This window comes from Lactuca serriola, chromosome 5, assembly GCF_051521515.1.
Source record: "Lactuca serriola cultivar US96UC23 chromosome 5, Lser_US96UC23_V15, whole genome shotgun sequence".
In the NCBI taxonomy this organism is placed as follows: Eukaryota; Viridiplantae; Streptophyta; class Magnoliopsida; order Asterales; family Asteraceae; genus Lactuca; species Lactuca serriola.
In genome coordinates this window covers 185,130,657-185,143,922 of record NC_136412.1, presented here as the reverse complement: position 1 = coordinate 185,143,922, position 13,266 = coordinate 185,130,657, and the positions used below count along the sequence as shown (strand labels likewise).

The 13,266-nt window shown below is 35.0% G+C and overlaps 1 protein-coding gene across 1 annotated transcript; it reads left to right on the top strand.

The window, feature by feature from the left end:
- Window positions 1-10,758: 10,758 nt before the first annotated feature.
- LOC145051364 (gamma conglutin 1-like) lies at window positions 10,759-11,913 on the top strand. Its single transcript, XM_078999389.1, has one exon. It carries the CDS (start codon window positions 10,759-10,761, stop codon window positions 11,911-11,913), a length of 1,155 nt encoding a protein of 384 aa, XP_078855515.1.
- Window positions 11,914-13,266: the final 1,353 nt, after the last annotated feature.

The window sequence follows — 13,266 nt, the reverse complement described above, 5'->3', positions numbered from 1 at the left end:
GCAGATCACATTCATAGCACATCCCTACCAGGATACCGACCTAACCGGTCACTAGCATAACATCATCCTATAACCCAGGATACCGACCCTAACCAGGTCTCTAACATATACCATCCTAACTACCAGGATGCAAACATAGCAAAGCAATAACATAAACAATAACTACCCGGATTTCCATCCGATAAAGGGTCGGCCTTGGTGCCATAGTCCCTGTCGATATAGTGAGGATAACTCACCTCACAATTGCTGACTGAAGAGATAAGATCACTCTGCTCCAACCTCCGACACGAATTCCACCACTGGACAACACCAAATTACTGAACTCAGTAAATATCAACAATTACCAAAATACCCCTGGAAGTCAACTGGTCAACTCTTGGTCAAAGTCAAAGTCCTCAGTCAAAGTCAACTTCCTGATTGACTCTACTCGCCGAGTCAACCCTCTGACTCGTCGAGTCCCCATGCTCTGAAAACTCCCATATCGCGACTCAACTCGCCAAGTCGCCCCACGACTCGCCGAGTCCAACGAACTCTGAGTCCCTTCATGTTCAACTCACCGAGTCGTCCCTCGACTCACCGATTCACGACTTAACCAGAAAAGGTTAGGACTCCTCGACCAGACTCGCCGAGTCCAAGAACAGACTTGCCGAGTCCAAGGCAATATTCAACAGACTTGCCGAGTTGTTCTTCCAGCTTGTCGAGTTCGTGCCTGTCTTCATCCAACTCTCAGAGTCCACCCATGCGACTCGCCGAGTATCTCCAGCTCTTAACCCATGCAGTGGCTTTCTAAGCCATGTCGGGGCTCAAATCCATAGGTCTATCCTTCTACAAGCTGGTCCTCATGTAAAGTTACAAACTTTATGTGATACCAAGGAGATATAAACTCAAAACACACTAGGGCTTGGGTTTTAGACAAAAGGGGCTTCACCAACAATTCTTGGGCATAAACTTTATGGCTTCCAGGATCATTACAAACCTAGATTTGAGGTAGCAACCTCAGATCTCACTCCAAACTCGAGATGGACCTTACTTATGCTCCAAAACCCCACAATTGATAGATCTATGTACACAAAAGCTTCAAGAATAGATTATTACCTCCAATACAAGCTTCCACTGGTATAGGTCTCGGATCTATGCCCCTTCCTTACTTGCTCTACAAGTTCCCTTTTCAAGATTTCCCTTTCATAGCTCCAATTTCTCTATCAATGGTGTTCCACTCGGATTCTAGGGTTTGTAGGCTCTCAAGGGTGGTAAGGGGGCTGAAGAAGGGATGTTATGATCTTTATATAGGGCAAAATCCTCGGGATTAGGGTTTTCTCCATTCAGCGACAACTCGCCGAGTCCCATCTATCGACTCACCGAGTTGGTCGCTTAACATGTGACCCGAATCGCGACTCGAATCGCCGAGTCTATCCATCGACTCGCCGATTCGACCTTCTTATTTACACTTTAGCCCTTCAACTATACTTCTGAATTTCCGGGATGTTACACTTTTAAAACTCGATTCTTGCTTTCGACAATTCCGTTTTGTTGGGGTTAGTAAGGTGTTATAGTTTCATGTATCATGCCTACTTTTTGGAAGTAAATAGTTCCATATATTCACCTCCCTATCAATCCTAATACATTGAACTAGATTTCCCAATTGCAATTCCACCATGGTTTTGTACATTTTGAACTTTTCCAATGTTTCCTTTTTAGCATTAAGCAAATACACGTAGAAGAACCGAGCACATTCATCAATAAATGTGACCATATACTTTTATTTCCCAAGGAAGGAGTAGAATGGACATCACATAGGCCACTGTGTACAAGTTCCAAAATAGTTGAATTTCTAGTAACACTAATGACTGTTTTGTAACCTTTGTAAGCATGTAAGTTTTATATTTTTTCAGATTCATATGAAAGGATGGAATAAGACCATCTTTTGACATTTCATGTATCCTTATAAAATTGACATGACCCAATCTAGCATTCCAAAGCTTAGACTCATCAAATTTAGAAGATGATGTTATTCAAATATCCAAAAGCAATAAGAATCCACCTTAAGATAGGATATACCTATCCGATTCATAAACTTGTTTAAAACCAGAAGAATGCAAACAACTACCACTAACAATATTGTTTCTAATCTTTGGAACAAACAAACCATCAAATAATCTAATAATCTTCCCAAAAGTAAATTCAAGATTAACGACATCGACACCATAAATAGGTCTACAAGAATAGTCTCCCATATGTAACACTGATCAATCTTCAAACGATGTTATTGTTTCAAACAACTATTTATCCTTGCATACATGGTTCATTGCATTAGAGTCGATCCACCAAGGAACATCATCATCATATGTATAGAATGATTCAATAATAAGTGAAGCATAATAAACATAACTATGTTCAGAATTATCAGAGTTAGTAAAATACGACCTCCTTTAACAGGAGCCTTAGATCCACTTCCACTTCCATTTTCACCATTGTTAACACTACCATTGTTGCCAAGATTCACACAACAATCATGCTTTCAATGTCCCTCCTTGAAGCACCTCCAACAAAATAGTAATTTTTTTTCTTTCTGTTGGAGTTATTTGGGACATATTCTTGCTTGTGTTTGCCATGTACTTTGTTGTTCGGATTCTTTAGTTTGTTTTCAACCACATGAACCGAGGGTTATCCAGATTCAACCTTTCCTTTACTTTTGTCAGTTTCTTCAGCACGAAGAGATTATTCAATACGCGTTAAACCATGGATAGTTCCTCATTTTGATGTTTCAAGTTATGTTTGAAGTCTTTCCATGATGGTGGGAGTTTGTCAATCACACTTGACACATTAATGGATTTTTCCATATTCATTTTGTGTAGTTTGAATTGACCCAAAATGCAAAGGAGTTCATTGTATTGTTCCATGACATTGATGGGTTTTACATGCAATAACACAGATAAATCCTTAACACTTAAGGGTATATGCAACCAATTAGATATATGGCATATCACTATTGAAGTAACATTCTATTGAACAAAAAGAACCCTATGAACCCTAGGTATTTTCGAAATTGACAAACAAAGTAGAAATTACATACTTTTTGATTGTTGTAGTAAACAATCAAAAAGCCTTTCTTCTTTGATTTTGGAAGCCAACACCACAAGTGTCGTGCCTCTAATGGTTCACACTCAAACTCTTGCAACCAAGTAAACTTGAAGAGAGAGGATAGAAGAGACAAATTTCGGCTATATTCTTGAGGAGTCAAGTGGCTAAAATGTAGAGGCTATGAGACCCTATTTATAGCTGACCAAGAAATCCTAGATAACCCTTACTTGATTAAAGTAATAATATTTTAAATCAGGTAATCATCTGGTTTCCTAATTATCTCCAAGGGATATTTTAGAAACCCTAGAATCACTCCAAAAACCGTCCACCTCTCATGGGGAAGGTTTTGGAACCCTTTTGTTCAACTATTGAAAAATTACAACTTAGGTCCTTATAATTTTAATTAATCCAATTAACCCAAAAATTAATCTAATTAATTTCTGGTTAATTCTTAATTAAATAATACTCTTTCTAATTAATATATTATTCTCATAATATATTAACAAATAATTTATTTTGATTTCTAATTAGTTTATTAATCATATAGTAAATTAATAAATAAGTTTTTCTCTCTCTCTCTCTCTCTCTCTCTCTCTCTCTAAAAGTTATCTTATTCAATTACTAGGTTTAAGGGCAACTCAAAATGACTGTGCTACCATCAATTCAAGTATATGTCAATTATAGTAATGGACTTAGACACCTAATCCAACAGACATATCATGAATCAACATGTAACATTGTGATTTTTAACCCAAAAAATTTCTTTTATTTTTAACCATTTTTATATTAGAAAATATTAACGGAAGTCTTATTTAAAGTTTAAAGAAAAACATCACCAATGGTATGTTTACTTTCAAAAAATGTCATTCAAAATCAAGTATTGTAATTTAAAACCATAACACTCCAAACCAATTAGTGTGAAAACATCACACGAGTCACCAAATGGTATCATCTAAAACATGCATCTAATAATAACTACCCCAAAGATTCCTATCCTCACCAAGCCATCAAATATCATGCTACATGTACCAATGCAGCCATATAAACAACCAAGAACAAGTGTTAGCATCAGTATAGTGAGTCACCTCAAGCACACGGATAAGAAAGCAACATACATCATACATCATATTCATTCATATAAACAATCCATGCCAAAAAACATCAAACATCGATAGAATTATTAATATATTAATTATATATTAATATGGAAATTATTTCATCGCAATAACTTTATTATTTCCATTGTTATAATTACTATTAATGTCCCTCGCTAAATGGGTCTACCCACCGCTAACTTCCCCCTACAGTAAGATCTCGTTCACTACTAACGTGACCTGGCGACCCAATGTACCAACTGGGGTGCGACTCCCACCTGTAAAACTGTCCCTGGTTATCTGTGTTCACTACTCCAACTTTGCACCGACGTAACCAATGTGTTGCAATTCGAGGGTGGTAACACCTCCACGAGCATGTCTACACCCAAACATGATGTTTATACATGACATTCAAGATCACCGAAATCACTCTAGTCCCGTGCACCTTAGTGCACTCAAACCATGCCTCGAAATGGTTGTCTAGAAAAACACTTGTCGTCTTCTTGGCTTAAGCTCTTTCTCTTCGATATCCTTCCGCTGTGATATCCCAAAAAGGCATACACCTAAAACTAGGTTTCTACCCTTGTATCATGCACACTTGTGTTCCCATTATTATTAATTAATTTATAATTAATTACTTCACTCACATGGGCAAGACACACCTCACCATTATCTTGTAATTATGCATGTAGATTAAAGTGTATTATCTAAGGCATATCACAACTACAACTCATCACAACAATCAAGGCATTTTCTCAACATTTAACATATATCAACAAAATATAGAATTACATCTTTTAGCAGTCAACTTTCTAGCATTCAATACTTAGTTTCATTCAAATGTCAAAACAATAGAAAGTAGCATACCAATATCATTTTTCAAACCAACATGCACACACTCACCACTAGCATGAACCTAAACTCACAAATTAGCATCATTTAATTCATATAACAATTTCTAGCATACCAAGAGTCCTACATTCACTACTACTACACATGCATCACATGCTTACACTTGCATAAATATCATACAAAGTAATTCATATAATCAAACATTCAACACATCAACCAAACAAGTGTACACGCATGCTACCCCTTAAACAAGTACTAATTAACCACAAGAATTGACTCACCTTTATAAAAAATGTGTCATCTCTACACTTAAAATCATGTAGGGATTGAGGTTTCAAACCTTCCCCTAGTATAACACAAATAAATGGATTACTAGAAGTTTAAATGAAAAAATAATGGCAATTTTCTACCGGAACATGCAAATTGGTTATTAGGTCAAATTCTTAGATTTTAACTTGAAACAACAGTCTGTTGAAGGCCACTTTAGCCCTACTTATACTTGAATAAGTTGCAATCATTTTTCATATTTAATTAGATTATACTTGTAGCTTTTTAGAAAGTGATTGAACAACTTTTCTAGAAATTTCTATGAATTTTACAAGGCAACATATCCGTGTAGCTAACTTCTGACCAGTAAGTGAAAAATATGATTTTCACCTTGGTTACGATCAATATTATCTACTGGGAAAAATCGTGGACAAACTATACTCAAAATTAAAACTTTGAGACTTTACGGATCCTCAATCTGACTTCTGATTATTTTTTTAGTTTTTTTTTCAAATTATGGTAATTTTTCTGAATTTCCTAGCGTTGCATTTTAATGGTTAATTGACAATTTAACCCATTAAACTATAACCAAAATCAACTATAAAGATCGAAATTAAACTCTTAACAGTAGCAACATTTCAAGAAGTTAGAATAACAATTTCAACCGCAAGCCATGATTCAAAGTATATTGCTATTATGGGAAAAACAAAGTTCATTTCTAAAAGAGAAAACACAACTAGGGCTTGCATTTCCTCCATCATTAAGCCTCATATTAAGATATTTAGGGACAGTTTTGAAGGATTTTTGGATGGTTCAAAACATGGTTGTTTTTACAGAAAATTATGCTCTTGAATCAAGATAGCAATAACATGAATTTTAAAAATCAACAAAGAAGACCATGTCCCCAAAACTTGGTGTAATTCAAGGACATGAACAATGGCATTCTTGAGAGTGTTCATAACAAACTTTTAACAACAACAAACCATCAAAATACACCCAATAAAACTAGAATTTGATCATATTACCATTCAAAGATTGTGAGGAGAAAGAAGATATGATCAATAACACTAAAAAGGAAGAATTTAACAATGCTATCAACCAACTCTCAACAATTGGTGAGTGAATTTCATGAGAAGGAAATCAAAGGCTCAACAAGAATGATTCCTAGCCCTGAATTAAGTCACAAATCGCAGTCCTTCCTCCTCCTAGACCTCGGTTCCGACTCCGTCCCAAAATCCTCCTCACTTTGTTGCCTTGCTCGCTACCCACGTCTGCTCCCTCATTTTTTCTTTTTTTCCTTGCTCCTACTAATGATCAACACACAATATGGATGAACCCAATGACAAATTGACTCCAAAGTAATGCACCTACAATCCAAGAGAAAGAAACAAACGATTTTGATTTAACCCATCGATTTTTATGCCATGAGAGGTTATAATCAATTTTCACTCATTGGCCCCTCAAATTTAGACTTTTCCAACAATTAATGCTTTGTATTAGTTTTTGATATTTTGTATGACTTTTTTGCATCTTGATGGCGTTGTTTAAAAAAAATTGTATTAGTAATGACACTTTTAATGGCGACAAAGGAATTAGTGGCGACAAACATATTAGCGACGATAGTCATATTAGTGCCAACAAACATATTGGCGGCGACAACTTAAGCAATAGACACAAAGTTATAGCGGCGACTTGTCGCCGCTATTACTTTTACCTACTGACTCTTGGATTTATTGCTCCTCTTTTTTTTAGTGTGCAAAAAAGAGTAATTAAGGTATGTATGATTTTGCTATGAAATTCAAGTTTCGGTTTCCTTTACAAATTTGGTAGTTATTTACTTATTTAGCTTTAAATATTAAATTCGAAAAATAACTGGCGTTGCTTGTCTTTTTTTGGTTACTATGTAAATTTTATTCTGGTTCTGCTTTGCGTATCTAGGTATACTTCTAGACTTGTTTAGATATTGTTTTATATTCTATGACTAGTTTATAACTTGTGAGAATCACAGTTACAAAATTAATTAAATTTTCATAGTGAAAATTCATAATTTTTGATCAATTATTTTAAATAAAATATTAATTAAGAGATATACCAAAATTTTAAAGTAATTATAATTTAAAATTTAACATATAATTAGAAAAAAAGTAAATTTGAATTTTGAAGTAATTTGTCTAATATATCTTGATGACACGTGACATAATATTAATAGCGAATTGTATTGGAGTGAAACATGACAGGAGAGATTAAAGCTATTCTTTTATTAGAATAGAGAAATTTTGTAACTTTGATAATTGTTGGTGTTTCTTTTACAATGAACTAGGTGATAACCCATGGAAGCCACAGTTAATAAATTAAAATAATATTTGATATTTTAAAAGTATAATCATTAATCAATAATTTTCAAACAGAAATTAATTTACAAAGTTTGATGATTCGTCTGTGATTTTATAATAGTCGAAACAAATTATAACATATGGAAATAGTTACTGAAAATATTAACAAAATACAAAATGATATTTTCAAATAACGTATGATTGGATTAAATATAAAAAAGTAAGTACATTAAGAAGTTACAACAATAATATTGAAAATGAAAAACACAGTTATAATTCATAACTCTACAAAGACTATTTTATATACTACATTGCTATAACCAGTGGGCTTAAAAACTAAAAACTGTTGGAAGAATTAGGGTTTATGTCGGAGATCTGGATACCCCTTCGATCGTATGAATATTTTCCGAACTGATATTTCTACCCTATGCCTGGGTTACAAGAAATTCACCCTAAGATAATCCAACAAGACACTTATGACTCTAGGCATAGAAATCGTAAGCCAAATTGCTAGAAGGATTCTGTGTTCGTTTGAAGAAAAAAAGATATAATAATTTTCGTGTGTCTTCATAAAGAGAAGAGTCGTTTATATATAATAAACAAGATTAGATTTTTCCTTTTAGGGTTGGCCGTCATGGGTTGCTTTGGAAGCAAGTCAGGAAATCCAAAATTTTATGAGGATTTAGGGTTTGCAAAACTAACGAATTTTGTTAGTTTTACCTTAATCATCCTCAAGGATTCGGTTTTCCCACTATGTTCCCATATGTAAAATTCGGAGAGTTTTTGGGGCGTTGCCCCAAACCTCGTGTGTCTTCTCAGTGAGACCCCAACCAAGGGCTCTACCCATTTGACCTCGCTAAGGGTGCTTCCCCTAGACCCCGCCAAAGCGGCGTTACCCCTTTGGAAACCCTGGACCCATCTTTGAGCTCTTATTTCATGATGATCCATATTCAAGATGTAGAGAATGGTAAAAATTATAGTCACATTTTATGATTTGAATCTGAATACACATCTAGGATTTCCGCAACATGTTTCCTCTTTGACAACAACTTAAAATTTTTGAAGACAACCCACCACCATTTTGTCCTTTTCTTTTAAGGCCATTGACCAATTTTGATTTTTATTTATGAGCATCAACTTTTCTATTACATTGTTCCTGTTTACATTGTGTGCAAGAATACATAAGGAATAGAACAAAAGAAACCCAACAACCTAGCTCCTAAAACACCCAAAACAAGGGGTATAGTAGAGTACATTGCTATTAACAACCCAAAAAAATTACACCAGACGAAATGGATAATACCCAAGAGTAACTACAACACACAATAATATAAACATATGTTGAATCGACATAAAACGAAGGCACTTCCCTGTAAACATATCACCACTATGTACATTGTTATTTTGATTCAATGCCATTAAATGCAGTAGACCATGAAAGCAATATCCAAAACATTTGCAATACCAATAAAACTGCAGCAACAAACCATCATCTTTTGCATGTAGTTAAAGTTGAAACCCCCAAACGGATCGAGATATAATCCAATGTAATGAAATTATGTAATAAATTAGTAATGAGATGATTTTCTATAATATGAAGTTAAATGCAAACCGATCAGCCAAGTTACAGTTTGACAAAAATTGTGACACTAAGAGCAGGTTTGGTGTAGTCCAAAAGGTTTTGTCCTCCAAGTTTGGTTCTTTTTTGAAGGTTTTTTTTTGCCCCTATTCCAAATGAAATGACTAACTTACCCTTCATGTGATCTTCACCTCCTCCGTTGCATAACAACACCATTGTGCTAATTCACCGTTCTCTTAGGCATTTTATCGAAGAACGCTTAGCAGATGAAACTTACATGAACTCAAAAAAAATGACAGAATAATTTTCAATTAAAAAGCTTTCGGTATTTACATAAACATTAGTACAACAACAATGAAGTCTATTCTCAGTTTTCTTGGATATTTTATTGGTAACAGACAAAGTAAAGAAGTCAAAAGTTACATACACGAACTATCTAACTTGCGTCGTAGAGTTCTATATGAAATACAAAGGATGTATGATACACAATCGAATTCAATTTTAGAAACGATTACTTGTTGATTTCTCGTTGAATACATTAACAGAACGTAATTTGAAATAATTTCCCATAAAAATATATGAATTAGGTTCACATTTACGAAAATTTCGGTAAATTTGGCTGATTTCAAGGATTGAAGTTGAATTTTTTTTCCTAGTTTGTGCAAGAATGAGAGAGGAGAGATTAGGTATTTGGTAAAAGAGCTTTGAACGGGATTAGAATTATGATTAACCGGATATATGGATAGTTAGGCAAATTTGGAACTTTATCTTTAAAGAGAAATTAAAAATTCTTCTACGTTTTATTCCTAATATCCTTCTACCCACATTAGATGGTGACAAATAGATTAAAATATTATCAATTTCATTAAATGTGTCATTAAATATGACACATGTCAACATTTGATATGGTAGGAGGATAAACAGAAATAAAATATAGGAGAATATTTAATTTTTCATTTTTAAAATCTATGCTTTGAGGAGATGAAGGTGGACAAAAAAAATATTCTTTTTATTAGGGTAGAGATTTATTTTGCTATTTAAAAAGAAAAGGTTTATTTATTGAATTTTCCTGCGCCTATTCCAAAATTTTCTTGTAGTGATTGCTTTAATTACTCTATTACTCTCTAAACAATAAAACTTTCCAACGCAAAAACGGTAACAAATATTCTGAAATCATGAAAGACGTGGTTCACAGTTCTTGGTCATATATAAAAGAAATTGCTTCATTGTCTCTTGATTTTCAAGAATTGCTATCAATGCCTCCTGCCAGCTAGTGATTCTCTAAAACAACTATAGGAAGTAACGGTGTGACACATGGTTGGTCAAATATGTATATATATCCGCTTGATCCACTTTTAGAAATTTCATTGTTGAGAACATATACACATCATCAAAAATGCAACTTCTTCTGCAACAAATTATCGTTCTCTTTCTGGCCTTGATCTCTTATGAACATGAAGCCATAGCAGATTTGGAACTACCATACACTTCCTTTCTGTTCCCAGTAAACAAACACACCGACGCTGCTCAGCCTGTGTATAGCATTACGATCATGACACCATATGTAAACAATACATTCCAGAATCCGAAATTTCTAATAGACATCGATGCTCCTTTCACATGGCACGATTGCCTCCTGTTATGGAACAGGTATGGAGAAAATATTTGCCCAAGCAACAAGCTTTGTACCTCTCCTGTTTCTTGCGAGGAATACCAATGTACCGATGTTCGGACTACTTACTCTTATCATGCTCCTTCATGCCCCGCAGTAACTAACAGCTACACGTTACCTGGTTGGGGACTTTGTACATGCCCTGTCAATGTGATCAATCCTGTAACTGGGATATGTAGTCATGCGGAGCTCAACTTTGATACTTTTGAAGCAAACACAAGTGATGGAAGAAACCCTTTTCCTTTTTACCAAGACATTATAGTTAATGCTGCATGTGCTCCTTCTACATCTTTCGAATCATTCCCTGTAAATGTTACTGGTGTTATGGCGTTTTCGACCTCCCCTTATGCGTTACCAGCTTCATTCTTTCAGTCCGAGCTCAAAACAAGCCTCGCTCTATGTTTGCCTAGCAACTCGTCTTCTCCTGGGATTTTATTCTTCGGGTCTGGTCCTTTTTACCTTCTTCCACACTCAGATGTTGATGTAAGAAGTTTGCTTTCATATACACCGTTGTTAAAGCATCCAGATTCTTTTGGATACTTTCTAGGTGTCGATGACATTATAATCAGAGGGAGATCTCTTAACATCTCCGGGAATATGACTACTAAGCTTAGTACAACTGAGCCTTACACCACACTCAGAACTGATATTTATGATCGCATGGTTCGGAGGTTTTCAAAGGTTACAAAACGAATGCCTCTTACAAGCCCAGTCGCACCATTTGGACTTTGTTTCAGGACCTTGAAGAATGAAACTGGAGATCGTTTGAAGGTTCCTGAGATTGATTTGAGTCTCCGGAATGGAAAGAATTGGACTATATCCACTGCTAACTCAATGAAACGAATAACAAATGATGTTGCATGTCTTGCCTTTGTTGACGGGGGTGTAAGAAGTGAACATGGGATTGTGATAGGAACCTTTCAGTTGGAGGATAACTTCGTACTTCTCGATCTACAAAATTCTACTATAGGTTTCAGTTCGTCCTTACTGACTAAAGAGACATCTTGTGCAAATTTCAACTTTACTAATAGTTAAGTTGGTTGATACAACGTTTACTTTCCCTAGACAAGATCTCTTAATTGCAGAAATTATCGGCCGCTGCAGCCTATTACTCCTCAAAGTAAAGTTCATGTTCAACTTTGTCAATGTGTTATCGAGAAACAGTGAGTCACAAAACCATTATCGGACATAATATTAGTTCATGTAATTTACACAAAAGTTGGACCATTGCCTTTAAAACTTTAATTAAAAGCCACCATGGTGACTCTAAGATGAAAAGGATCGGTTACAAGTAAATCATGCAAATTTGATAAACAAAAAAAATCCCAAATAATATAACAATCGGAATTTTTATTAATCACAATTGGAAAATCTTTGTTACTAATAGGCCATGCCCTAGGCGTGGGCTCTCCAATCTTCACCAGCCCACTTTGAAGCCTAATTTAATAAAGGAGAAAATCTCACGTAATATGGATGATGGCTCTACCAAAGACACAAGAATCTAACAAATTATGAACTTAATTATGTGGCACCTTTGGCAAGGGTCAACACCCACCCTACCCACAAACACATTAAACCGGCAAATTGTTAATTACAATCGGATAGGTGGTAATATTGCTAACGACTCTGTTTGTGGTGTATAGAGGTAGGTAAGGAACCATTATATGCTGATAGCCGTAAAACCATCAAAAGTTATTTGGCATCTTGCTACATTAACAAAAAAAAATTGCAATATATTTATTATATATACCTTTTTTTTAATGGCAAAATGGATTTTATATTGCAGCCTAGCACTGAGCTAGGAACAAAATGAAAGAGAGTAAAGAAAGGAAAATCAAAACAGACAAACAAATCATGTACCCAAAATTAAACAAAGAATCACCAATGACATTCCGCTATATGGTCGATGCACCATCCATCTCAAAGCACTGCATTTCTTCATACCAGAGTTTATCCAAAGGTGTGAAAGAATTTGAACCTCATTTGGCAGTGAAGAATGTGTCTTGGTATCAGAATTTTGTCGTCCTGAAAGTTCCAAATCACTCAATTGAAGACCAACATAATATATAGCTTCATGAACCATATCCAACCGGTTGCTACTACATAAAAGATTCCTGCAATAAATCAAATCAGAGACAAGGAGAAAGAGTGCGGAAAATCTTCCACCATGATGAGATTTGGCTCTAGACTTCTTTGGCGACGAGACAGTCAACAAACAGATGATTTTCGGACTCCACACCTAAGTTGCAAAGGTGACAAAGAATTGGCGTAAATACTAAGATTCTCTAAGTTGGCAAGGTGGGGAATTTCCCGTGTGCTACATGCTAGATTTTTGAGATGTAATAACATTTTGGAATTCTGAGAGTCGTGATCACACTTTCAAATTAA